General features: G+C 39.4%; 1 protein-coding gene across 5 annotated transcripts in view; it reads left to right on the top strand.

Moving 5' to 3' along the window:
• Nucleotides 1-27,032, top strand: part of SPAG9 (sperm associated antigen 9) — a 67,553-nt gene extending 40,521 nt beyond the window's left edge. For 2 of the 5 annotated variants that reach the window (XM_064467373.1, XM_009500424.2), the window contains 22 exons: nt 2,747-2,804; nt 3,878-4,030; nt 4,113-4,164; nt 4,675-4,805; nt 5,918-5,974; nt 6,843-7,016; nt 7,707-7,836; nt 8,087-8,179; nt 8,463-8,630; nt 9,403-9,574; nt 10,682-10,909; nt 11,723-11,918; nt 12,648-12,770; nt 13,323-13,403; nt 13,895-13,962; nt 15,199-15,347; nt 16,503-16,674; nt 17,527-17,640; nt 19,408-19,446; nt 20,316-20,492; nt 21,287-21,424; nt 23,323-27,032. In XM_064467373.1, the coding sequence (XP_064323443.1) occupies nt 2,747-2,804; nt 3,878-4,030; nt 4,113-4,164; nt 4,675-4,805; nt 5,918-5,974; nt 6,843-7,016; nt 7,707-7,836; nt 8,087-8,179; nt 8,463-8,630; nt 9,403-9,574; nt 10,682-10,909; nt 11,723-11,918; nt 12,648-12,770; nt 13,323-13,403; nt 13,895-13,962; nt 15,199-15,347; nt 16,503-16,674; nt 17,527-17,640; nt 19,408-19,446; nt 20,316-20,492; nt 21,287-21,424; nt 23,323-23,438 (2,789 nt within the window). In that variant the 3' untranslated portion in view covers nt 23,439-27,032. The remainder of the gene's footprint in view (nt 1-2,746; nt 2,805-3,877; nt 4,031-4,112; nt 4,165-4,674; nt 4,806-5,917; nt 5,975-6,842; nt 7,017-7,706; nt 7,837-8,086; nt 8,180-8,462; nt 8,631-9,402; nt 9,575-10,681; nt 10,910-11,722; nt 11,919-12,647; nt 12,771-13,322; nt 13,404-13,894; nt 13,963-15,198; nt 15,348-16,502; nt 16,675-17,526; nt 17,641-19,407; nt 19,447-20,315; nt 20,493-21,286; nt 21,425-23,322) is intronic. The other 3 variants (XM_064467374.1, XM_009500425.2, XM_064467375.1) reach the window with 2 other exon arrangements.
• Nucleotides 27,033-27,947: the final 915 nt, after the last annotated feature.

Below are 27,947 nucleotides of genomic sequence, written 5' to 3'. Positions count from 1 at the left end.
CTCTATGGAATTTAATTTGGGAGAGAGAATTGCAGCAGAATGCAATGGTGGTAATTTGAGACTCAAACCATTAATTGAAAGGGGAGGGGGAACCCACATTTCTCTTCCCCTGAAGCAGCTTGCTGCTACTTGTGGGCTGACTGAACAAAAAGTAAGTTTTGGGAATATGAGTTGATCAGGAACAAAAAGGTTGTTTCTATAAACAACATAACGAGGTGGTTTTGGCCATATCAGTGTTCAGGCTGCATTTTGAAATAACGAAAGCTGGTACTGTGTAATGTATAAAATGCAGATGCAACTTGTGTGTGTTTTAGAAATGGGTTGTACACAGAAAATCAGCAGCCTGTCTGCTTCTATCGTCTGACCCAGCAAGAATACAGAATGTTAGTAGTATTCTTTAGAACTGGGTTGTGTGCAGCCTGGATTGCTGGTTGTTCCCTGTCCCCCAGAAACATATTCCACATCAAGTAGGTGACATTTCCGCAGAGTATTACTCACTAGGAGTAATGGGCCCATCGCCAGCCTGAGAGATGGTTTTTCTTTGTTGTCATCCTCTGCTGCTTTGAATCCTGTGCAGTGAGGACCACCACATCCTTGCTGGAACACACTTCATCCAAAACTCTTGCACCCTGTCATCACAGGCACAACTACACATTCTGCATGCAAAAATGTGGATACTGGCCAAGTACTAACACACAGCAACTTCCATCCCTTAGCTACGTGATAAATTGTTTAAAGAAATCAAATTTCTGTCAGGACTTCCTGATAATAGATGCCTTGTTTTCCATGAGTGAAAATAATATGCTTTTTTAGTATAATGTAACTAAAGCTTGTTACTGACTTCGTTACCATTTTCCATAAACTACTGCTAGAAACACCGGTGTGTGCAAAATAATACGTGTTATAGCTGCATTGGCTATGCAGAATGTGTACGTCTAGAAGTTTTACTCTATAATCGTGATGTCACTTTGAGCACAACCATAGTCCAGATTACTCTGTTACTTAAAAGCCACTTCTGCATCCAGGATAGTCCGTATGTTACAAGCATTTGGATCTGTTCTAAGTGAGCATTAAATTTTAGTCTGGAGTTCTGTAAAAGTAGTTAATTGGGATTCTCTAATCTGTTTTCTCTTGGGCTGCATACCCAGGGGAATATTCTGGTGTGTATGCTTCTTCTTTAAAAAAAAAAATTCTTTGAAATCTGTTGCTTCCACAGTTAGGCGTTCTTGGCTGCTGCGCTCATAAAATACATTCTCTGCATTTTTTTTCTCTGCTTGGTAACATTTTTTTTTGCCTATGCACTCTTGGCTTTCTAGTTTTTGTTCTTGCATTATAAAGGATCCTGAAACCTGTTGGAAGTGATCCTAGGTACTTGTATCTGTGAATACTGAAAACATTAAAAAAAGCCATAGCTGCTTGATGAGTTAGTGTAGGGGATTTCTCCAGATATTGGTAAAGTAGCAATAGCTGATCTGAGGTCCTTCACTATTAACGTCATTTACTTTTAATCTGAAACCCAGAGAGAGAAATTCCAAAAGAGGGAACTTGGAGTTGCATGTCTATTTTTAGATACTGTTTTTTATTGTTATCCAAATATTTTTAAGTCTTCTGTTACTGAAGTTGCTTAGAAGATTGTGTTCATGGAGTATTTTAAAAGGCCTCCACCATTAAGATACTTTTAAAATTTGTTGTTAATCTTCAATTAGCATAATTTCTGCCATTATCAGTGTGGTAATTATTTTGCTGTGCAGATGGAAAATAATTATTTTCTGCCTGTTTATCTTTTTAAAATCCTCCAAATTATATTATTTTTGGCATGCAAACAATAGGACGAGAAATTATTTTCCAGAAATGTAACTGCTTCAGTATTATTTACAAGAAGAGTTAAGTTCCCTTTTTTCCATAGTGGCGTATTAATTTGAAACTTACTGAATGGCTTAGCATTTCTTCCCTTGTACTGTGCTTCTAAGTTCTTTCACAGAAAATGAGATAGACTTTTATTAAGTTCCTGATTTTTATAGGATGTCTAACCAATAGAAATGGTTGTGACAAACTTATCTTTTTTTAACATCTGTATTTTGTATAAATCCTTCTTCTTAATCACATTCTTCTTCAAATTTTTGGTGATGGCTTTGTTTTAATTCACTCTTACTTCATAAGTCTCAGTATTTTATTGCTCTTCACTCATACTACACATTACATGAAATGTTTCTTGTTCTTGTTTTTGCTCTACATGGAATGCATGGGCTTTAAAGACCATAATTTCTTTGGTAAGGTATCATTTGCTCTGGGGAAATCTGCAGGGCTTTTGCAAGCTGAGCTTTATAATTCAGCATGTCTTGTGTCTATAACTGACCACTTTTGTTTCTAACATGGTATAGAAGACAGTCAAGCATTTTAAACTTAACTTTTTGTGGACTAATACTTCCACAGTAATGCTATGTTTGGGTTTTTTTTGACTTAATGGTACTGTAACCTCTTCCTAATGCATAGAATAGGTGGAGGTAGCACTAGCCTGCAGTTAGCCAGGGTTGCCTTTAGGCTTTAACTGAGGATAGATTGGGAAGAAGGTGGAGGGGGAAGCTGATTGTAGAAGGTAGGTCCTGAAACTTCAGATAGCTCACAGTTTTTCTGACAAGTTTGTCATACTTAAAATTCAGCTGGTTTTAGGCAACGGCAAAACATAGGTTTTGTAAAAGCATCCATTTTAACCTGCTAATTTCATGTGTTTGTTTCCTTTGGAAAGGAATGGGTCGTGAGGTTGAAAACCTTATTTTGGAAAATACTCAGCTGTTGGAGACAAAGTAAGTGAGAATGTGTATGTAAAAATTACTGACTTTATATTGTTGTATCTTTAATATCTTCATACACAGAAGGTTGAAGTTACACAAATGTGCTTTCAGTTCTAAGAGTAGTGGTGGTATGAGTATTTATAATTTGTAGGTGTTTTGGGCTAAATATATTGCTTAGCTGGCTTTCTTCTAGAAATTAAGGACCTTAGAAGCAAAAGCTGCTTTTATCCTTGTAAGGCTGCAAGAAATGCAGTGCTATGTCGTTATGAGATCAAGTTGCTGCCTTTTCTGTTGGAAACACAGCCGTAACTGCAGAAGCTAATCCATTGGAGCACTGCTGAGGAATTCAGCCTCTAAGCAAACTTCTGATCTTTTAGTATGTTTTTCTAATTCAGAGGTGTGAATGTGTGTGAGCATTTGAGATTTTAGAGGTGAGGGTTTGACCTCTTTTAGAAAGCTATATCTCTTTACAGCAGCTCTGTGTAAGAAATTTGTAGGTCACAGAATCCCAGACTGGTGGGGGTTGGAAGGAGCCTCTGGAGACCATCCCATCCCACCCCCTGCTGGAGCAGGCACCCCCAGAGCAGGGGCACAGGGCCGCGTCCAGGCGGGGTGTGAATGTCTCCAGGGAAGGGACCCCACAGCCTCTCTGGGCAGCCTGTGCCCCTGCTCTGGCACCCGCACAGGGAAGGGGTTTGTCCTCATGTTCAGGGGGAACTTCCCGTGTTCCAGCTTGTGCCCGTGGCCCCTTGGCCTGGCGTTGGGCACCACTGAAAAGAGCCCGGCCCCATCCCCCTGACACCCACCCTTCAGATATTGATAAGCATTGATAAGATCCCCCTTCAGCCTTCTCTTCTCCCGGCTGAACAAACCCAGGAGTCTCAGCCTTTCCTCACAAGGGAGATGCTCCAGCCCCTGATCACCTTGGCAGCTCTCTGCTCAAGCAGTTCCCTGTCCTTCTTGAGATGGGGGGCCCAAAACTGGACGCAGCACTCCAAATTCAAATTAAAGAATTAAATGAGGCTGAGGCTAAACCATGAGACCATAGTCATCCTTGTAATGGTGTATTTTAAATGTTTGTGTAGAAACGCACTGAATGTAGTGAAGAATGACCTGATAGCAAAGGTGGATGAATTGACCTGTGAGAAGGATGTACTGCAAGGTGAATTAGAGGCTGTAAAACAAGCAAAACAAAAGCTTGAAGAGAAGAACAAGGAACTGGAAGAAGAGCTGAGAAAGTAAGTTTAATTCCATGGTTGTGAAAAAGAAAAAAAGCCCCACTGTGGTATCTAATGCAGCTGTCTTTTATGTTGTATTTAGAGCTCGTGCAGAAGCAGAGGAAGCAAGACAGAAAGCTAAAGAGGATGATGATGTAGGTGTATGTGTGTGTGTGTGTATTTTTGTGTGTATAATCCACAGTGGGGCATTAGAAGCTCACATGTGTTTTGTGAGTGCTACTAAACTTTACTGCCTAGTAAGTAGTGGTAAACTTCCTCCATGTAAAAAAAAAAAACCAACAAAAAAACCCCACAACCAAACAAACAAAAAACCCAACCCCCAAAAAAACCAAACCCCAACACCCGAAAGTAGATCTACAGAGCACAAGTGAACTTAAACTGACCATGTCTAGTTTTCTTTCTTTCCCCTCTGCCCATTATTGTGTGTCACATTCTTTTTGGACAACTGCTTTTTATTCAGATTATACTGTATACAAAGGATGGGAGGAGAGGAAGGTGAAATTGAGTTGTTTTTACAAAGCCCCAAATTATTTGGAATCTGGAATTGTGCCCTAAACTGACTCTTATCGGAAGGCAGAGGCTGACTCTGCAAGGCCCTACTGTGCTCCTTTGTTTCTTCTATGTTTGCTTTTTTGTCTGTTCAGAGTGATGTCCCCACCGCTCAGCGGAAGCGTTTCACTCGTGTTGAAATGGCCCGTGTTCTGATGGAAAGAAATCAGTATAAAGAGAGGTTGATGGAGCTTCAGGAAGCTGTCCGATGGACTGAGATGATAAGGTAAAAGGCTCTTTTAAAAATCTTCTTGGTGAGACCTCAGTGAAGATGTATTACTTCATATGGTGTGAAATAAGCATCCTTTGAAGAAATGTGTGTATTTTGGAATGGTTACAAAACTTGGGAATCATAAATAACATTAATTTGGCGGGCAGGAAAAATCACTGTGTGTATGCGTGCGCATACCTTAAAGCAGGGGAACCGGTTGTCAGCTGAGATCCCAAAACAGGAATAACGCGGAGTCTTCAGACTGAGCGTAATCCATTTGTGTAAGGACTTGGCTTGTTCAGGAAAAAAACACAATTTTAAAACGGTGCAAGGTTTGTTAAATATTAGCAATAAAGATGATGATCTGGTCTAATCTGCATCCTGAGTATTGAGTTGTCTGGAAGGTATGATTTTAAAAACAAGTTTTCTGCCTCAGAAAACTCTGCCAGCCCCTTCTTGCCACATCTCCCCGCGCCCTGCCCGTGCCTGTGCCCGGAGGTAGCGGTGTTGTTTGGTGCCGCCTGCCGGTCAGGTGTAACAAAGGCATCTGGCTTTTCCTATTGTCCTCGATACCTGTGAGCCATTTTGGCTCTGAGTCTGCAAGAGGGAGAAATACATATTGCCAAGCAGATGTGGCTTGCTTTTCTATAGCTATTTCTCCTGTAGAAATCCTCTCCTATCTCTGTTAATACCTCTATGGCTTCAGGAACGATCGCTTTATCATTTATTTACTGATGTGTTGAAGAATAAGAGGTTTTAAAATAAAAGGCAACGGTTAAAATCTTAAACAGGAGGCAGAAGAATTTTAAATCCTTTGCTGCTTTCTACTAGCTGTTTCCACTGGAAAGCGTTACACAGAATTCTCTTCTGTCTGAAAAGCACTCGCCGGTTGTGTTTGTGATGCAAATAAATGTGGATGGTGTTTATTATGCAACTTCAGTTCATCTAGTGCGATTTTCGATATTGTGCTCTGATCAGAAGAGAAGGGGCAATGTGAAGAAACAGGCTTTGACACTTTTGATATGTTATCCTGGTTTTTTGAATAAGAGCTACACACCGTTCCACTCCTTTCCTTTTTTTTTTTTAATTAATGCTTACTCAGTAAACTTGGAATTCATTTCTTGTAGAGCATCAAGAGAAAATCCAGCCATGCAAGAAAAGAAGAGATCAAGCATTTGGCAGTTGTAAGTAGTGAAGCACAACTCTCTGGCAAAAATAAATGAAAGACCCTAACCAATTAGCTGGCACATTTTTGTATGTTGGCTAATTATCTTTTGGCAGATGAAGGTGTCTTAACTGTTCTCCTCTTCTTACCTAGCATGCCAGCTCGGTAAGACTGTTCTTGGATACAAAATATATCGTAAGCTGCATTGCGTAGTGAATGGCTGTGCACTTTGTGAAGTTAAATGCCAAAGTGCTGTCATTTTTTTTTTTCTAGCTGAATATGCACCAGGACTCTTGTTCTGAATGTTTTACTGGATTCTTTTTTTATGATGAAAAGTAGAAACCTGAGTAGCTCATGTGGATTGCATTAATTTCAGCTTTCTTTTCCTCTGTGAAGTATGGCTTACTGATTGTTACATTTTTCCTTTCTAACTCCGAGCTCTTTAAATCTAAAACAGAGTTATTCACAACAAGATATTTGTCAAATAATCCTTTTGATGTTGTGGTTTAATAACTATCTTTCAGCCTAGAAAATGGTGGGTTTTTTAAAATGATCTGTGCATGAACTCATGTGCTTCATAAAACCGTCTTCCAGGTGTGATGTTCACATCCTAATTTTGTTGGTTCCTTGTAGATCTTCATTCAATATGATCTCAGTACATTTGATAAACGAATGGGATAATAATTCTTTAAGAATTTTTCTTACTGACATGAGTTTCTGTGCTTTGAGAGTGTTGCTGAGTGCGTGGTGGCTGCTGCTATGTTGGGCTCCAGTTTCTTGGTCTAACTGGCTTGAGCAGGCTGGTGTATGCACTGTCTTGCCTGCATAGTCCAATTTGGGGGTATCTTACAAACCTTAACTCTTTTTTTTTTTTTTCTCCTTTCTAGTTTCAGCAGGCTCTTCAGTTCATCTAGCAATACAGCTAAGAAACCAGAACCTCCTGTCAATGTTAAATATAATGCTCCAACCTCACATATTACTCCATCAGTCAAGAAAAGAAGCAGCACCTTATCTCAGTTACCTAGTGACAAATCTAAAGCCTTTGAATTTCTCAGTGAAGAGTAAGTAATCTTTGTTTCATAATACTAGATATGGTCTATCAAGTATTTACTCCTTTAACCCTCTGAGATAAATAGCATTGCTGTAAAGTGAAGTATAAGGTTCTGAAGTGCATGTTGATACACGAGAAATCAACACAGCGCAGGCTGAAATGCACAGCAGTGGGTGAGTACTCTGGGTACCTGGGAGTAGCATTGTGTTTGGCAGACATCACTGCCTTTCATAAAAGTGCATTTAGGCACAGGAGGCAGCACTGGCTATGCTTGTATGCAAGTGGTGTAGCTGAGCAATAACTGTACGGGCACTTTCACTTTAAGTTCAGTGGAAAAACAGAACAATATGAGCCAGGCTGACAAGTATCTGTAACTATTTTTTTTCCTCCTGTGCTTCTTTTTGGCAATATATCCTTCTGATTTACAACTTCTAAAGCTTCTAGTAAAGGTGCCTAACCCAAGTTCATTTTCTCTAAGGATACTGACAGTAGACTTTCTCGTTTTGCCTGTCTTTCACAGGTCCCTTAGAAATAGCTCACAGGAAACCTGGTGTTCTCTAGGTGATGTGTGAAAACTAGTGATCTCTCTGGTAACCCAATGCTTCCACAGAGATCTTGTCTACTGAGTTTAATAGCAACTTCCACGACAGAATTCTGACAAGCACAGATAACAGGTTCTTTAATAATGATTCTTCCCTAGAACTGAAGCCAGTTTAGCCTCACGCAGAGAACAGAAGAGAGAGCAGTATCGCCAAGTGAAAGCACATGTTCAGAAAGAGGATGGTAGAGTGCAAGCATTTGGCTGGAGTCTACCTCAGAAGTACAAACAGGTATTACACTTATGTTTTCAAATGTAGTGAAATTTGAAGACGGTATAATTTCGTAGCTTGTGTTTGGGTGATTCCAGCATTTTTTTTGTTGAACTGTTGCAGTTAAGAGTGTTTCTGAGGAAAACCATAATGCAAAACTCTTAATTGCGTTTGACAATGTCTGATCAACTGATTCCAAAGACTGTAAACCTCTTTTAAAGGGGAAAGCCTTTCTGTTTGTTTGTGGTTTCTGGTTTTTTTTTTTGCCTAGGTGGCAAATGGTGGCCAGGGTGACAATAAGATGAAGAACTTGCCTGTACCTGTTTACCTGAGACCTTTAGATGAGAAGGATACCTCTATGAAGGTACGATATTTACAGCGATGATATAGAGAATTAGACAACCTATAGCTTGAATGTTTCTATTTTAGACACAATGGCTTTCTTTTTGAAATAAAATTGTTTCTTTTTAAAGCACAGGTGACTCTGAGTTTAAGCTTTAGTAGAAATGTACATGACTTTAATCTTAATGAACTCCTTAAAATGCACTGCAGATGTATAATGATTTTGATATAGCTTAGCCTATTTAACACTGGGTGTGCCTTTTTTTAGCTTAACATTTAAGTGAAGTATTTCTTTTTCTTTCAAGCTGTGGTGTGCTGTAGGGGTAAACCTGTCAGGAGGGAAGACACGAGATGGCGGGTCTGTGGTTGGTGCTAGCGTATTCTACAATGATGTGACTGGTGTGGATGCAGATGGCAACAAGCAGCAAACAGGATCTCAAAGTAGCTTAGATAGACTAGACCAAGAGCTCAAGGTAAGATCACAGTAGGGCATGTTGAATAGTTAAACACCTCTACCATAGATCTGTAGATCAATAATAAATTTTGTAATCAGGTTTATTGGTAACCAATAGATTTTTCCTGGGTAGTCATCAACCCAAGATATTTGGGTTATTGAATCCATCTGCAAAAATGCTGTGCATCTTTCCTGCGTGCCAGCTTGTTGGCAAATCCGAGCAGCAAATCAATTTTACACCAAAATGATGCACTGCTTATACCAGTGCCACCTGCTTTTAAAAAAAAAAAAAGCATTTCTGGCAGAGTTGTTCATGTTCTGACTGCCATTTTAAAAAGGCTTTTTAGGGGTCTGCGCCATTGTTTAAAACTGTATGAGTCTTCATGTTTTCATGAAGAAGCAATGAATGGAATTTATATTAAAGGCATAGAAATAAAGGGTTAATTCTGAAGTGCTTTGGGACATCACATTAATCTGTGGTGATACTGAGCATGGTAGATGGCATGGAAGTAGTATTCTTATGTAGCTTTATACTTGTCTGACTATATAGTTGAAGTACAATTACTTCCTATAATTTTCTACAAGAGTATGAGGGTGTTTTATATTCCAAATACATACAGAACAAGTAAATACATGTAATTTTACAATGGCATTAAAGATATTTAATTTTATCACATTTTTATATCTATTTCTGTAGTTGATAATGTAGGAACACACAAGATCAAAGGGAATAGTTCTATTCTGTCCACCTTCTTGTTGTAGTTCACTTCTGTTCTGCTTTTGTTCTTCAGGACCAGCAGAAGGAGCTGAAACATCAGGAAGAATTATCCAGTCTAGTTTGGATCTGTACTAGCACACATTCTGCTACAAAAGTCATCATTATTGACGCTAATCAACCAGGAAATATTCTGGACAGTTTCATTGTTTGCAATTCTCATGTGCTGTGTATTGCTAGCGTACCAGGTAAAGACTTGCAATGCTTTAGCTCCTGCTTTTTTAACTGTATCTTATTCAGACTTTCTTACGCAATGAAAAACCAAAGATTTGTTAATTAGTGTGGTAAAATGTTACTATAACTCAGCAATAAAAAGTGGTTAGCTGGAGGGAAAGCTACTGGATTTCTACTCCGCTGTTCCACTCTTCAGTTGGCTCTTGACCTAAATTAACTCAAAGGTAAAGAGACGTCAGTAACCAGGAACAAGTATTTTGTCTGCTGTATTATAAATTGTGCAGCAGTGCCAACGTTTTACGGAACTGTGAACGGCACAGAACAACAACGTTGGCTTTTTAGACCTTTTCAGCCTCTTGAAGATAAGTAGCAAGTCTTGGAGCTTCCTGTAGAGGGAATCCTTGTTACATCGAGAGTGTATGTGGAGAGTGTACTAAGGGAAGCTCAGTAGGAGGATATTATGATTCTGGAGAAGAACTAATTGTGCTGTTGGATTTCTGGTTTCTTAGCTTACACTTAGATAATTCTGTAGCACTTGTTCCAGTGAAGTCATTTTGTTTAATAAGCTCAGAAGAAATCTGTTTCCAGTGAAGTCTGAGGTTTTGCTCCATTGAAACTATGTATGACTTGTAAAACCAATCACCATAAAATATAGTAAAATAGGGTAAAAATTTCAAGAAACCAAGAATAATATTTTAAGTCTTAAAAATATTTGCGAGGGTTGTGTGAGCAGTTTTTCTTCCAGAACAAAGGATCTATTGCAGTTAAATTCTTCATAAAGATGTAGATAGGTATCTCTGCATATATGCACTGTCGTGAAATCTGATTTTAATGGAAAACTTATCTGAAATAGAAATACACTAGTTGGGAAAACTCTGCAGATTGAAATATAGCACATGACATTGAGATGTGCAGCATGTGTAGATACTGCTTTTGCTTTTTGAGCTTTGACAACATCTTTAATGTTGGCTGATTGTGTTAAAATAAGCTTGCAGATAGGTATCTGCATGTTACATCTCCGTTGCTGGAGAGTTCATCCAGTTTGAAAGCTTAGTTTGTTATTAGATAGAGAAGTTACTCCCCTTTATGCCCACAAGAAACACGTGAGTTTAATCTTTCAGGCGCAAGGGAAACAGACTATCCTGCAGGAGAAGAAGGGTCTCAAGAAGCAGATCCCAGTCAAGTGGACAAGTCATCTCTGTGTGGAAGTATGACTAGCAACAGCTCTGCAGAAACCGATAGCTTGCTAGGAGGAATAACAGTGGTCGGCTGTACTGCAGAGGGTATCACAGGAGCACCTGTAGTTCATGATGCAAACGGTGGCTCACCAATGATAGATAAACAGTCAGGTATGAAAATCTTACAAGTGTGCCAGGGATGGCCAAACACCCTTAGGTGTGACTGAGATACGAATGGTACAAGTATTTAATGTAACCACTTGTCTGTAAGCGGTAATAACATAAAACAAGTACTCTGTGGGCAATGGCCTGTAAGTCTGACATATTGCACTGTATAATTGTAGCTGAAAACTTTGCGGAGGTGATACTAAACGGGTATAGTCAAAGGCTTCTTTCAAATACTTTTGAGAGAACTCTATCTTGTGCAAGGTCTAAAGGGAGCTTTGAAGTTATTCGCTTGAATTGCAGGCCTTGCTGACAGATGACTGGAGAGAATGTGGATATATGCCTTAAATCTTGTAAAGTTTTAATACAGATTTAAGTGAAGCTGTTTTCTTTATAGGCATTCGTAATACTTTCTGTCATACACCCCTCAGAGCTGAATGGTGAAATAGTTGTTAATGGATATGTGGTTATTGGACTGGAATGTCATTTATTTTCTCGTGGCATATAATACTGTTGTGTGTTTTAATTGATTGGACTTCACTGCTATTCTAGTTAATCATTTAAAGGGCAATCTGTGTCATTGGTCACTGGGTGGGTACTTAAAGTGCATTTGACACTTGTTGATGCCCGAACTTTAGTCGGTTGTGCTGTTTCTGGTCTGATTTTTATTTTTTTTCAGGTGAGATATAAAATCTGGGTTGTGACTGTCTGGTTATTTCAGCTATTCGCTGAAGTTTTAAGTATCAAATTGTGGCTGTTTTAAACAATTGAGAATTTTCTTGGAGTAGTTGAAAGTTTTTCAAATTTTTTGTTCCTTAGATATTGCAACTGAAAGTAACGCAGTAGATGAGAACATTCCAACAGCAGAGGAGGCAACAGAAGCAACAGAAGTCAATGCAGGGACAGGAGAAGACACAGCTGATATTGCACAAACTGGAGTCTACACAGAGCATGTCTTTACAGATCCTCTGGGAGTGCAGAATACAGCAGAGGCGTCTCCAGTGTACCAGCCTAGGTACATAGTTGTCATACCCCTTAAAAAACACTTTGCTGGCATGAAAAGAACACCCACGTACAAAGTCTTTTGTCTGTGAAATCATATCCCTTGTGTTCAGACACCTCCAGAACGGAGTAGTGAGTGTCTACCAGTTTGCCACTGAGCCCTCTCGCAGACTTTAACGTGAACGGCGCTGATCTAGAGATGCCGGTTTAAATTCCCTGTTTTGATGTCAAAATAAGTAAGAATTACACTCCTTTCTTCCAGTCAACTGGTTGTTCAAATGTATGTTTCTTTTCTCAGAATAGTCAGTCTGTGAGTACTTAGAGGAGTGGAGAAGCTTGAAAGTAATCGGTATTTCAAATCTTCAGGCATCTTCACTCTCCACAAACTGGCACAAAAGTGTCATACAGCTTTTTAAAAAGTGTTTCTCTTAACGTGCGCCTCTGTTGCGACTCTTCTGCCATTGCCCAGAGATAGCAGCAGTACTAGTGGGCTTGAACGGAACCTAAATTTCCTTGTATAAGCAGCCACTTGAAGAGATTTATTGCTATTGAGGTTTTAATCTCTGTTGTGGTACTTCCATGCCCAGTTACTGGTTTCTTTTTAATACCTTACGTTCTTCAAAAGCCGGTGTAAAAACTAGTAGCAGATACCCAGATTATAATCTGAGTAATCTGTGCGTTTTATTCAGTGTATTTTAACTGTTTGGTGGTTTGGTTTTTCTGGTTTTTTTTTTTTTTGTAGTACTGAGTCAGAGTTATATAAAGACATTGCAGTTTTGCCAAATGAGCAAGATCTTGTGAGAGAAGAAGCACAGAAAATGAGTAGCCTTTTGCCGACAATGTGGCTTGGAGCACAGAATGGATGGTAAGAAAACGCTAATCTTGTTGAATTTATTTGGAAAAATTATTTTAAACTTGCTTCTTGTGCCTACAGGCCTGAAAATTGCCTCGGGTCAAGATTAAGTGTAAGAAGACCTCAAGAGTGCCTAAACTTTGTACGCTTTGCTACGTTTAGGCATTATAAAATTTTAAAAAGTGTTGTAGGTGATTAGCAAGTTCTTTTTGGCAGATAACGCTTTTATCTGCAGAAAAGTTTTGGTTGGGTTTTTTGTAGACAAAGTCGTTGTTATGGACTGATAACTCCATAACTTTTAATATTTTATTATGCTAGAAACATATATTGCCCTCTTTACTGCAGATATATCTGCAGAGGAGTTGGTAATGTTTTAGGCCTCTGAAAAACCATTCTGCCTGCTCATGTAGCTCTTTCTTTCAGTCTACGCTTAGTTTTCAGTGGAAGATGAAAACTTATTTTTCCTTTGATTGTGGATTTCAATTATAGGGGTTTTGCTTGGGTTTTTTCCTGTCTGGTAGACCTTTCCTAGTGCTTTTAATCCCTCCTGATTTGTCTTTGCAGCCTGTATGTTCATTCGTCAGTGGCCCAGTGGAGGAAATGTGTTCATGCCATTAAACTTAAAGATTCTATTCTCAGTATTGTGTAAGTCCTGAAAGAATGTCATGTAAATCATAATGAACTTTTGTTAAAATACTTGCAAAATAGTTTTATATTTCCTCCTCAGATATTGGGAATGTCAGTTGCCATAAATGCATGCATATTCTTTGAGGGGCAGTGGAAAATGCTTGGGGAGCAAGGAAAAGGAAAGGAATCTTGTATCTGTTGGAAATACTGTAGCTCAAACACTGAGCTGTAGCTGTATACTTGGTGTTCTTGGTGGCTCTATACTCATAACAGTTATAGGCTGTTATCCTTGATGTTTTCTTCAGGCATTGTTGCTAGATCTATTTTAAGCTTTCTGAGCTGGATTTTGACGCTTTGTTACTGTCCCTTCTCTTGAGCTGTATTGTAGAAATCAAGACACAAGGGCTAATGTCAATAAAAAAGTATGCTGGAATATAAAATGTTTATACCTTACTTGAAACTTGCAGTCTAACGGTGTATGTTCTTGTGCCTCCTTTTTTTTTCCCCAGACATGTAAAAGGAATAGTATTAGTTGCACTAGCTGATGGAACACTAGCAATATTTCACCGAGGAGTTGGTAAGCATTCTATTCGATCTTGAAGCCAGTGAAGCTGTAACAGCATTTAGAAAAGAAATGTGCCATTTATAAATAGGGTTTTGAAAATGTGTTCCCCAATGGCCTTTTTGCAGGTTGTCTTGAAAGATATTTCTAGTACTTCAGCTGCAGTTTCAAGTACCACTTTTGCACCGTCCTGGTGCGTTCCTGGAATTTTTTTCTTACTCTGAGAAAAAGGAGAATGGGATCTGAGCTAAATAGCGAAAAGCCAGTTGATAGTCTGCTTTGATCATTCTCTCTTTTGCTTTTTCACATGCCCAATAGTCATGTCTTCTGTTTTGTTAATAATTGTCTGTGGCCAAGTCCTTCAATGAGAATTTTGTAAGCATCCTGTCAGAATTTCTGACCAAGCCACTCCTGGACGAGCTCCGTTCTTCAGCCTCCAGAATAAGGACCTGGAGGGGAAGGTCTTCCTATAAGTAACTGGAACTTATCTGTTGGCTTGTTTCCACAGACTCCCTACTCATTTGATCTTTTCCTTGTGGAGCTTAAATCTCTGTGCTCAGCATTTAGAAGAATTAAAGAGGTTGCACAGCACTAATGCAGAGAGTGGGAAAGTTGATCTGGGATAAAGTTCTGGTTTTAGTGTTCTTGGTTGTTTGGTTTTTTTAACTCAAACTCTAGTGGCATACAATCCTCAAGGATCTCGAGTAAGTGTCAGTGATGATCTGTGGCTTAGCTCAGTCTACAGAAGAATTTTACTTGGTGTTGAATGACTAAATTTAGTATGCTTTGAGTAGATTTCAGGTGCCTTTCTTAAGATCTTGCAGCATATTTTAAACAAAATCTTGATGCGCTGGCCAACTTTCCTATGTTCAGTCAAGCAGCAAGTGCCTAGTGCTGTGTGGGTAGTTGTTTGTTGTAATGTATACTGATGCCTACCCAAGTCAAGCATTTAGCACTAGGTAACTTGCTGTTTTCAAAAATATTTTGATGTATTTTGAACGTGAGTCCCTGTACAACCATATTATATTAAAGGTAAAGTAGCATTTGGGATGTTGGTAGTTTGTATAATTAGTTGCTGGGTTTTTTTGATGAGGAGCCTCGCCATAAATTTGTATTGACTTACCCAGATTGCTACAGTGCTTTTCAAAAATTAGACTCTCTAAGATATTTGCCTGTACTTGTAAATGATTTCTAAACTCATAGGAACCTATGTTTTGTTTTGGTTTTTTTTTCTTCCTTCTGTTTTTAAAGATGGTCAGTGGGATTTGACAAACTACCACCTCTTAGACCTGGGCCGGCCGCATCATTCGATAAGATGCATGACAGTGGTACATGACAAAGTCTGGTGTGGCTACAGGAACAAAATCTATGTTGTTCAACCAAAGGCCATGAAAATAGAGGCAAGTTAAAATGCTGTTTAAAATAATTAGATGCCACGTTTTAATCCTATCTCGTGCTACAGCTCAAACTCCAGAGTAACTCCAGAGAACAGTTATTTGTTTGTCAGTACAGAAACAAGGAACCAAATTTGTCGAGACATACTGTTGCATTTTCTGAGGATGTTTTCATTTTTTTAGAAGATTTTAAGCCATGACGAGACAGTTCTCGATTATTGAAACCAATTTTGGGGGGGTTTAGTTCTCCACTTCTATCTGACCAGGAACTGGAAAGTGTCCTTGTGCAGAGCTTGTAAAGCTAGCGCCCAGCTTATTCTCGACATGCACGCCTCATGTTCTCCACCCACCTGTAACCTTCCCTATAGGTTATATATAGCCTTTGCATACTTTAGAGGTTCGTAAGTGTTAATCTTGAATGGACTCTCCATCCAGTTGCAGAATAGTTTGTTTATATAAGGTGTGTAAGCTGGTGTTTCTGCAGCGTTGTGTGTACCTGATGTTTCCAAGTACAGAAAGTGGCTAAGGTTCCTGAAAATCATTAGCTGTATTAATACTTCAGCTTCTGCTACTTGGCCTGAGACACAGAGCAGAGCTGCTGAGGGTGACTGCTCAGCTCTTCAGAAGGTATCAAGCACCCAATTAATAATCTGGTTTTGTGAAGAAGACTATATATATGGGAAAACTGAAATGAAGGAATTCATACAACAGTGAAATTAATTGTTTTACTGGTGGATAGTGTGTATTTTGCACAGGTGGGTTTGTATGCGATAGCAAGGCTTGACCGAACTAGAAACATATGCCCAAAAAGTGTTTTTCTATCTTGTGCTGTGACAGGAGGGCCTCATACCAAAAAAACTCCAGGTTAAATGGAGACGGAAGCCAGGATAGGCTGGGATATGATATGTAAATGAAGACACAGTAGGAAACTATGGCTTTGAGATCATGCTGCAGGGAAAGGAATCAGTATTTTTACTATTTACCAACATCATATGGTAATTGTAACCAAGCTACATGCTGTATCTGCCAGTGATCTTGCAAATCAGAGGGTCGTAGATGACTTAAGAAAATTGCCAGTATTGATAGTGTAAGAGTAACAGAGAAGTTGTTCTTACTCTTCCCTTTGTTTCTTCTTCTAATTTAAAATCCATTCTTTTGTAGAAGTCATTTGATGCACACCCGAGAAGAGAGAGCCAAGTGAGACAGCTGGCATGGGTGGGTGATGGGGTATGGGTGTCTATTCGTTTGGACTCCACCCTGCGTCTCTATCATGCGCACACCTACCAGCATCTACAAGATGTGGACATTGAACCTTATGTAAGCAAAATGCTAGGTAAGTCGATAAAAAACCTATTGTATTGTTACACCTCCTGCTCTCTGGAGCTTTCTTTTCCTGTTTTGGATCAGGCAGTTCTCGCTGCAGGCGAGGGGGAAGGGTGGGTGGAAGGCTAGTCAAATCCTGTTTGTGCAAACTTGAAGCTGGAGGTGGAAGCCCAAGTCAATCTGTAAAGTGTGATGGGGATGATAGGTCTTCTGATACAGTCTGTTGATCCTACCTGATGTCTAAGGTGTCCCTAAAAACTCAGAACTAACGAGGAAAGTGGTGGTTGGGTTGGGCAGGCATCAGTAGGGACACTAAAATGTTTCTCTTTTTTACTGTACTCTGATGCCTTTTTTTTTTTAAAATCTAAGAGTGGGAAGAATCCATTACTTGTCTGGAAAAATTGCCTCTTTTTCACAAGGACCTACTGTGCCATTGCACTTAGCTGGTCAGCCTCCTTCTGCTCCCCTCATAGTGCTAATGAATGAGAAATTAATTTTAATGGATGAGAAACCTTTATCGTACATCTGTAAATTCACCTTTTTTGTTTGTTTGAAAAGCTGCCCTGGTGCTGTAAGGCCCAAAAGGTTTTATTCTGCAGCATTATGGATCCATTGCACCTTTTGTGCTTTCTCACAGTTAATGTTAGTATCTTTCTACGTAGGTTCACAATGTAATTAACAGAGTGTTTTAGCCTTTTAGGTTACCTTTACAACTTAAATGTACTCCTCTGCCTTGTTTCTTTTTGAAGTGGGAGGGAATTACTTGTCTGCGTGGTTTGGGAGTCGGAGTTAAGATTCTCTGTTATGGAACTAAAATTATTGTTGCTCATAATTTTTGATGAAAAGCATCTTTTGTTTTTAGGTACTGGTAAACTGGGATTCTCATTTGTGAGAATCACAGCTCTTATGGTGTCTTGTAATCGTTTATGGGTAGGAACAGGAAATGGTGTCATCATCTCCATTCCATTAACAGAAAGTAAGTAAAACATAAATGAATAGCACTGTGCAATATGCTGTAGACACAAAAAGAGAATATTAAACGCTATTCAGATGCTTGCTTCCTTACTTCAGATAGAAAGCTTACTACCAGGTCTGAATCTTTCAGGTTTGTAACAGATCGGGCCTGTGTGACGTTTAGCACCTGACCTGTGTACGTAGTTACAATTACTCTGAGCAAAAAGGCACATCTCCAAAATCTCCTGTACTTCAATTTGAGCAGAGTTGCTGTGGCTTGAATGGAGACACTTTGAAGCCTTAGAGGGGTTATGAGCATTAGCAGCATTTATAGAAGTTTATTGCTTGTAGGAGGTGGGTGTAGTTTTCCACTTGATGTTACTTTTGATAGCCATATGATCACCAAAGTAAATTTTAGTTTGATTTGAGCAAGTTGGTGTTGTTGCTAATATTTGATTGGCTTTAGTTCTTGAGAATTCATCACAAAGCTGCTTCGAAGGACTGGAGCAGCAGTAGTACCACCCGCTTTAGAGGACATGTTCAAAGTTGCTGGAGATGTAAACACATTCTACAAATAGGGCACTAACTTCTAGGTAAAATTCCAATACTGCAAATCCAGGTCTCTGTTTGCTAACAGAGCCCAAACTCTTGTCATAGGCAGGAACTACTTGGGGGTAGGAGGGGAAGCATTCAGACGTGGGCAGTTGAACCTTGGGAGAAGGAAACAGTCCTGTTCAAGGGCAAAACAAATCTTAAATAGGTAAAGCTTGGGAAGAATCTGTGTGTAAACTGACTGCGTTTTAAAACAAAACAAAAACCCCCAACCCAGCACTTGTGTCTGAGACTGTTAAAATACATGGACGGAAGTTTCAGAAAATAAAATACAGAACTTTGGTAGCCCTAATTGTACTGTTGTTATATAGAAAGTAGCACAGTCTGACAGGTGAAATTTTAGGGTAATTTAATAGTAAAAACTCTTCATGTTGTATCTGCTTTGTTGAACAGCGCATACATGCATTGTTTCTCATACTGTTCCATTACATTGTCCATCCATTCAGTAAATGTCTTTTTTTGCCTTGCATGAATGTACTAAGGAAGGACAAACTTCCTATCATGAATTTGAAATAGCTTAAATCATACTTTCAGAAATTACAGCTCTTAATGTGCATCAAGCTTAATTAATGTTTCCAGAGGAGTTTGTTTTAAAACAGTAGTGAACATGAAAAAAAATCTGTTAAAGCTATTCAGTTTAATTTCAGTTTTGTTAGTTGTTCGAGAATCAGAACAACCGTTTGTGCGTAGCTGACGGTGGGTTTGAGAACCCTTGTTAGAAATACTCATGGTTTTCAAAAACAGCCACATCCTTGCACAAGCAGTTGCTTATCTCGATTCCCTGGGTCTCAAGAGCGGGGCATCTTCCAGATCTGCAGATGATGTTTCAAAAGGGCACTTGAAAACATGAGTTGTTTTGTATTATTTTGGTAGCCTCCTACCAAGGAAAGAGAGAAAGGGGAAACATTGCTAATTAATAATAAACTTTATAGTGATAAAGCACGTGAAAGTGGCAGTGCTTTCGTTGTCCGTTTTGTACTGAAACTTTTGTAACGAGATGCTGTTCTTTGTGACGTTTTATTGAATCTCCTGTAATTAGATATTTACTGGTTTTAGGAGCTAAAATTTTAAGCTCTACCTTATCAAAAACCAAAATATAAGAGTGGTGGGTTCTCATTAATCCTTCTCCTCTACTGTCATACCTATCCATTTCCCCTTTCCTCCTTTCTCACTTTAGCTGTAATCCTCCACCAGGGACGTTTACTGGGGCTGAGGGGTAAGTGCAGATCCTGAACAAAAATCTATTTTCAGGCTTCTAATAGCCACTTCGAGGCTGTTTCCCACTCCTTATAGATTTACCCTTTGTATGTTCCTAAATGTTTTTCCACTTGCAGTTACTGCATTGCAGCAGTTTTATGTTTGCTAAATGGCCACCAATCTGCTCAGCAGTTTAGTATATCATCCTGTGTTGCAGCTGAACTTTTCATACAGACTTTGTTTTTCTTCCAGCCAATGTGATACCATATCTTATAACTTCGTCATTAATCCACATCATTTACTGTCTTGTTACAAATCACTGTTTCTTTCACTCCTTTGATAGTCTTTGGAATGGAGATGGCTTGTATGTCTAGCATGAGTACTTCTCTGTTTTAATGGATTTTAAAACTTCTTAGTAAAAACTAGATGTAGAATTATAATAGGGTAGCTCCTTCATGCCCACAGGTGGCTATTTTTAGAGAATTTTTGCTGGCAAGGGGATACCCTATGATTAGTTGGAATGAAACTGTCTTGAATTTTATGCTTAAGTACATTGAATTTGCTCATACCGAAACGTGTTAGAGGTACTTATTTTCTATGAAAGATACAGTCCTTTCACAAATTATTTTTTCCCCAAAAGTAGGATATTTAAATCTGGTGTTTATGCTAGACTAATAAGAATCCTGCTCCATTTTCTGATGTACTTAAAATAACGAAGCATGCGATCTTTTTTCTTTCCAGCTCTGTCTTGAATTGGCATTGCTGCCCTCCTGTTTCATTTTTATCTAAGTTGGCTTTAGCTTTTAGATGGTACCATAAGGTTTCTTAACAAATAACCATTTCTGTAATTTGTATTTTCAAGTAGAGAACACTTCTCTTCTTTTACAGCTAATAAAGCAGCAGCAGGCTCCGGAAACCGTCCAGGGAGTGTAATACGTGTATATGGCGATGAAAACAGCGACAAAGTGACTCCGGGAACGTTCATACCCTATTGTTCAATGGCGCATGCACAGCTTTGCTTCCACGGGCACCGCGATGCTGTTAAATTCTTTGTCGCAGTACCTGGTGAGGTTTTATTACCATTCTTCAAATGAAGTTTCTTTTTCACCCTCATTTGCTTAGTTAAACATAGTGATTAGGTAGAGATAGCAAGTGTACGAAATCATGTGTTCAGAAACAATTTATTTTATTTACAAGGCTTATCTGATTCCTAAGTGCAGTGTAGTTTAATGGGAGGAAGAGGGTTTGGTTGTAAAGAAAGGGTTTGCTTCCATCTGGGGAAAAGGTACAGTGGCAAGTGAGTACTCGCCTATAAAGAAGGGAGTCAACTGCTACTTGATGTAAGGTCCAATTTAAGAGTCAGACATCCTGCAGGAAAGATGAGCTACTAAGGGGGGAAGCCCCCAAAGGAAAGAATCTCAGCTGAAAAAGCTTAAGAGTTTTGTAGAAGCTGCAGTGCTGGTCGAATATCTTCTCGGTGCTTGTGTGCACCTCGTGTGCTGGAGGTAAATGAGAGAAGTTTGCTTAATGGGCCAACATGCGCTGAATCATCTCAGTTGCGTGTCTGAAAGTCTTTAAGTCTGTTTCAGTGTCATTCTCTAGATCTGCATGCCTGTGCTGACAAATCTGTCAAGGGGCATTTAATGCTCTGATTTCCATTGAACTGACCTGAACAGATTCTTCAACTCTTTAGAGAGGTGAAATCGGAGCAAAGCTTAGCTTTCTGTCCCTTGCTGAAGAGGTACTAGAATCCAAAGTTAAGTGTATCATTAGGCATTAAGTGTGTCACCCAATGACCAAATACAGGTGGTATTATTCTGTGAGATGTGACATAAAAATGTATTCTGTTCTTAATCCAGGTCAGGTTGTTTGCCCACAGAGTAGTGGTGGAACAGAGCTACCGGCTGACAAACCCGCCCAAGAGTCCTTGAGCCAGGGTCCCTTAAAATCGATGTTGGTGATAAGCGGTGGTGAAGGATACATTGACTTCAGAATGGGTAAGAAAACGGAGCTTAAAATCAGCTGTAACAGAAAGGTCATTAACCATTTAAAAACTTCCATTGCGATTGCAGAGTGCATTTGTGTGGTCAGTCAGTATTTAGTCTTTACTAAGCAAGTGTGGTGACAGAAATATCTTTATTCTCACACCGCCCCCCCTTCAGCTTCTCCTTCTCCTCCCAATAAACTGTGACCTCTGAGATGACCGTGTAAAAAGGTTTATTTGAAACTCCGCTTTGGAGTCATGTACCACCATACCGTTTATGCTTTGAGTCTTACTTTGACAGGTTAGTCTTCTGTCTCAGACTGCTGGAAAACATGTCCTTAATTACTTAAATATGTAAACTGACTATAAAAAAAGCCATGTATTACATGAAGAACACTCAAACTAAAATTTACTCATTTTTGAGTGAAAAGGGAAAAAGTAGTTCACTGTTATCTTTGCATGCCCTTATTTTGATCACTGCTTTTCTTGGATAGCACTTTTGCATGATCCAGCCCATAAAAGATTTCTGTGAAAACATTTTTTTTAAAAAAATTGAAGCTTTTGGGGAAATATAACAAAATGAGAGTGGTTGTGGTTCTGTGCTTAGAATCTGCAGCTGGAGACCTTGGCAAGCAGCGCATAAAAAAGTCACAACTCCTAGACCTGGTTTTGACCTTTTGCCTAAATCTGTCTATAGTGCTTTTCAAAAACAAACAAACAAACAACAAAAGAACCCACAAAAACCACTACAAAGAAAAGCCTGTGAAGGCCAGCCCAAATTCTGTCATCCCATTACTCAGTGAAAAACAAGTTCCTGGTGGTAACCCCAGTGGAGGTACGTGGGAGGCAGGACTTGAGGCAGTTCCGTGCCACACGGTAGTGAGTATTAAAAACTGTGCTTATTCCAAGCAAGCTGGTATAGCCACATACCAAATATGCATTTTGCTGTCCTTGTGGCATGATGCAAAGCCAGGAACTTAAGCGTCAGTGCTGTAGCTGCCTTAGCTCAGCTGTTACCACATAGTGCAGCAAACTGGCTCAGGAGCAAGTTCAGGCTATTCTGTGTTTAGGTTCCTCAGACCTCCAAGGTAGTCTGACCAGAAAACCAGCCAAACTGTGACTTGAAACCTTCCTGAAGTTGTAGGTCAGTTCCCATTCCATCTGGTTAAGCTGACATTCTTCTGTACCACGAGACCGCCTCTGTACTGATGTTTATTACTGTCTACGTGCAGTTTTGTTTAGTGGTTAGTCTGTCACCTTTGATCCAAGTCAGCTCATGTCATCAAGAGTTTAGACGCAGTTACAAAACTGCTCTTCTCTTTTGAAGAGCAATAATGGAGAACAGGCTTTGGGCGGTTTTGTGCCAGTGTGTGCAGAGCTGTGCCAAGCTAGGATAACCAGAACGAGAGGAAAGAAGGGGAAAGGTTCATTGTAGGCATGAATGGTGCATTGTCTCACTTGTGCTCAATTACTGCTCCTATTTCCAGTATTTCCAGAGCACTTTATATGGTTTATGTGTTTATGCTACCACGCTTTCTGGTAGCACAACCATCCCCATTTCTGCCTGGGAGGTACTGCAAATTTGCAAATGAGGTGGTTGTTTCTCTGCCTCAAAGTGTTAAGTCATGAAATGTGTAGAATATGGATACTTAGGAAACAACAGTTAATTTGGGGGGGGGCTAGGACTGAAGAATATGACCATCAGAATAGTAGGCTTTGAAATAATAATGCAACAGGCTTACAGTTTGTAATGTATCTATTCAAAATCTTGAATCTGCTTTTATACGAGCCTATGGAAACTACTATCTTCTGTAGTGTTTCTCTTGTAAACCTAGATGCCACTTGTCTTGCTGCATTTGGAGTTAATACTGGTTTTTATTGTCTACCTGAATCAAAGCTGCTGTTTTTCAGGTGATGAAGGTGGAGAATCTGAACTCCTTGGAGAAGCTCTACAACTTGAACCTTCTGTAGCCAAAGCTGAGAGGAGTCACTTGATAGTGTGGCAAGTGATGTGCGGCAGCGAGTGAGCCTGTAGGGTGCAGCTGGAGACCTTAAAAAAGAAAAAGGAAAAAAAAAAAGGAAAAAAAAAAAGCTTCTGCATGTTTTTTTTTTTATTTTGTGAAACCTGTTTCACTACATGATGTTGAAGCATTTCTTTGCTGTTTACCTTTATATTGCAAATCTGTCATACCTTTAACTATACAGGAATTAGCTTGTGCTGTTTTACTGCACCTGTGTTACATGGAACAGTATAATGGAATCGGATCTTTCTCAAAACTGGTGTACACACCGTAGTAAGCAACTGAGACATTAGTTTTACTGTACCACAGCAATCTAATGTAGTTCACTTCTTTGGTAGTCTCACTTGAGTTCAGCTTTATTACAACTGAGCTTCATTTCACTCTATAATGCATTGAGTAAAACAGCAAAGTTATTCCCAGAGTATTAAAAAAATTCACAATTTATAAGATGGGTTATTGAGACTCATCCAAATATTCAGTGAGGGCTAAAGCAAACTGTAAATTGCAGCTTTTTGTTTTTAAACCCGTAAAATCTTGCTTACATAGTGTATACGGTTTAATTTGTAAGGTTCATCAGAATCTCTGGGGGGAAGAGGGGATTATATAGGAATTAAGATGACAATATTTAAATAAAATGACATGTTTTCATTATTGAACCTTAAAGTTTGAGAACTGCTGCCCTCAATGAGCAATTTTGAGCACAGTGTTTTCCCATTTCCCCGACATGGAACAATTTGGTTTCCAAAGGGCATTCTTAGGATGGTTTATATTTTGAAAAGAACTGTAAAATTCTTGAGCAGGGGATATGTTTTGTTCTTTTCTTGTCTTAACTCCTTATGTCCTAAGCACTAGAATGATCTTCTCTGCCTAGCTGGTCAAACTCATGAGGCACTACATGTGTGAAGGTTAGAGACCTCGATTAGAGCATGAGAAAAGACTGAGAGTGTACAGGAAAAATGCTTTCTGCCCAAGTGAGATTGTAAAGCAACTTTAGTGCCAGATAATTAGGTATAAAATGTATTTTTTTTGTAGTTGCATACCCCAATTTAGTAAAAAAAAACAACACAAGTTTAGCAACAATGTTAGCAGGTAACACTAAGATTGAGTAAATTGATGAAAGTCAGGAGACTTTAATATTAGGCTGACATTCTGTCTACTCACCATCTATTTTTTTAACCATAAGCGTGAGTTGAAGACTGTCTTCCTTTTACATTGAATTTCCTACATTACTACCAGACCTAAGTTAAACACTTCATGATTTCTGTACTTCAGAATATTTTGAAACCCAGATTTGTTCTTTCATTTAGTCTCTGGAAGGTAAAAGTTTTGAGGGGTTTTAATAAACATCCAGCACTTACCCCCGAAAGGCGGGGACTGTTCTGTTCGGGTTAGCAGAGAAGTTCAGTAACTTGGTTACGTGAGAGAACGGAACGGTCTCAGAGGAGTAAATGTAGAAACACTTTTTTAAAACTGCCTAAACATTTTTATGCAATAGGAGCAGTTCTGGTCTATCAGGCAAACATGTGTTTATATATTTTCTTAATTTTTTAAATGAACACATTTAGCTGAGGTCTATTGTGTAAATATATATTTAGGCAGCTTTTTCAAATGCATATCATAGCTGATAAACCAGAAAAACTCCATTCAGGTCTATGGGTTAGATTTATATGTATAAATACTTTTTAAGCAACATATTTTGTACACAGCTGTTCCTCTCGTAAATATGTATTTAGGACATGAACTATGTAGTAAAAATCCTTATTAAAGATGTCTAATATCTTCGTAGTATTTTTCTCTTCAGAATGCTAAAAGTGATGAGAGCATGTTGTTCATAATTTGCTTTCCAAATTCATCTTTAATGTCACTCTTAAAGTACTTCGGCTTAAATATAAAGTCTGGGAGCTCTTTAAAAATTATACAAATACAGAAAGTAAACTGACTAAACACTCTTAGAAAGGCCTATTTAAAACTTACATAGACATGTATGCCGAGCCTGAAGCACGTCTGAATTAACTTACGAGATTGGATGTCTAAGAAAAATGCTGTCTAAACTTTTACTGTTGTGCAGAACCTTCACTGTGAGCGGTGCAGTTCCGTTGCTCCTCCTGCCATTCTCGTAATGATTTTTTCTCTCTTTGGAAAACACAGTCTCCAAAGCTTTTACTTACTGCTTGATTGTCACATTCTCGTGTTCTCAGAAAAAAAAAAAAGCGCACAATTCTGTTCCTTCATTCTTGTGTAGCATTTAATTTGTAGTCAGTGATGAGCTGTTTTCTCTGAACGGCGTTACTGCTATCAAACAGAGCAGTTCAATCGGGCGAGTGTGTACCTGGTCTTTTGCCAAATGTATCTGGTCCACCGTGCCATTTTAGTCACCTCAGTGGGCCAACTATTGCAAATTTTCCAGAGAATGATTGTTTCTGTCCAAAAGTGGAAGAGTTTTAACGAAAACAATAGGTTAACTATATACCGCTGTGGGTGTAGATAAAAGGCATGTGCACTTCTCTGTATTTCTCGTTTAAAAACGTTATCCCCTGTCCTGAGGTACAGTAGATGAAGCGGGTCCCGTTGCCATCGCGGCGCACTGGGGTTTATGAACTCTACGTAAGGTCGCTTCGAATGATGACTGAAGCACGTAAAACCCCAGGCACTGAGATGACAGTACACCCCTGCAAATCCGTCTCAAGAATGTGTTTATGCATACACTCATGTGATTAAAGCGTCATATAAATAGGAACTAATCTCTTGATAGCTACAGCTTGTTAATAGTTTGGAAACATTTCGAGCACAAAATATGCAGCACATTACTTGCCTGGGTAAGGGTGTTTGCATGGTAAAGGTGAAACGCGTTGTATAAGCTGCTGCATTGTCCGTTTCTTGTAAAGGTCTTCCTGCGTTGGATCAGATAGAGCTGGCAGAGCGTAGACACTTTATCATAGGCTGCCTTAGTAACAAACAAATGTTAAATCTGTTTTATTATACTAACTGTTCTAAAGAATGTGTGTCTTTTAAAATGCTGTGTAACTGAATATTTATTTCCATGTGAGTATTATAAAAGTTACCAAAGGATTAAACCTGACTTAGCACTCTTGTAAGCGGCCCTGTTGAGACAGGGTCTTGCGAAGGCCCTGCTCTGTAAAATGAGACACGGTAAACTCAAATACAGTTCTTTAGGGAAATTAAATGTTTTTTTCTAACAGGGTTATGCCATATTGTAACAACCTCTGTTGCACCTCAAAGCATTTTTCTATACACTAAATGTCTCTCCCGCCCTCTAACAAGATTAAGTTTCCTTTATTAATTTTGTTGATGCACATTTCTCAATCTTTTAAACATATATTTTAAACATTTTATGGTCTGTAATTTTTGAAAGTTTTGTCTGTTGGACACTTTACGCTGAATTTTACTTGCCTCCGTAATCCGAGATGGATACTACAGCGTTAAACTTGCTGTCTGTTCAAACTTGAGGCTTCTTTTCTCTGAGCAGAAAAGCTCATATAGCGGTGTAGTTATTTCAGTATTTATTTCTATTATTGAATCCATGGGGTTCAGAATGTAACTTTGTACATGAAATATATATAAATATGTATATGAAACATGCATCGGATTGGTGTGTTCTTTGTAGTCTCGTGCTGAGTTCAAAGGTATTTGGTGCTCCCAGGAGGCATAATAGTCGGGTATTTTACACGAGCAGCCAACTATTGCCATCATAAATAGTAGTAATAGTAAATAGTAGCTAGTAATATATGTGAGTCAGCCCACTACTCGCGCAATCCTGCTATCTCATACTAAGCGAAAACTCTGAAGAAAAACTCGGTTCGCTGCGGGGCTCCCAAATGCTGCCGTGCCGTCCTCGCCTCTTACGTGGCCCGCAAAGCCACTGATTCACAGGGTGAGGGTCTGGAGGTCTGCTTAACTGCAGCTCGGATGAAATAGGCGCTGGCACTGGAATTTACTTGTCAAGTTTCCTTAGGGCCTTACCAAAGATGCGTCGGAGCTCGAGTGCGTGTCGGTTGCTTACCGCACAGCGGAGGAAACGGTATTTATAAGGCAGAAGAATGAGGACTCGGTGACTAGAGATTAATTTTTACTAAGGAAACAGACCACGTGGCTAGAGCCAGGTTTTAATCTTTTCCCGGCTCCTCTGCCACTTTCTAACCGCATTCATCCCAGCAAGTTATCGTGATCAGTATGTACCAAGCGGCCGTGCTGCTGAAAATATTTGGGTAGCCTTTGTTTTAATGGATCGGGGTGGCCGATCCTCGTGCGGCAGGAGGGTTCTGGCCCCTGCTGCGCCAGGGCCGCGATGCCGCCCAGGCCCTCGTCTCGCCTGTGCGAATGCACCAGCAGGTGCTGCTCCTGCTTCGCTCCGCCCGGAGAGAAGGGCCGACGGAAAGTCGTTGCTTTTGAATGTCTCTAGGATGTGAATGCTCCATATTTGTGCGTGCAGGTATAGGAATCATCCATGGTTCAGAAAACACAATGCCCTGTGACCAGCGTTGTACCAACCTGAAA

This window comes from Phalacrocorax carbo, chromosome 16 (genome assembly GCF_963921805.1).
Source record: "Phalacrocorax carbo chromosome 16, bPhaCar2.1, whole genome shotgun sequence".
NCBI classification, from domain to species: Eukaryota; Metazoa; Chordata; class Aves; order Suliformes; family Phalacrocoracidae; genus Phalacrocorax; species Phalacrocorax carbo.
The sequence above is the reverse complement of the archived record's forward strand: the minus strand, read 5'-3'. Positions and strand labels throughout refer to the sequence as shown.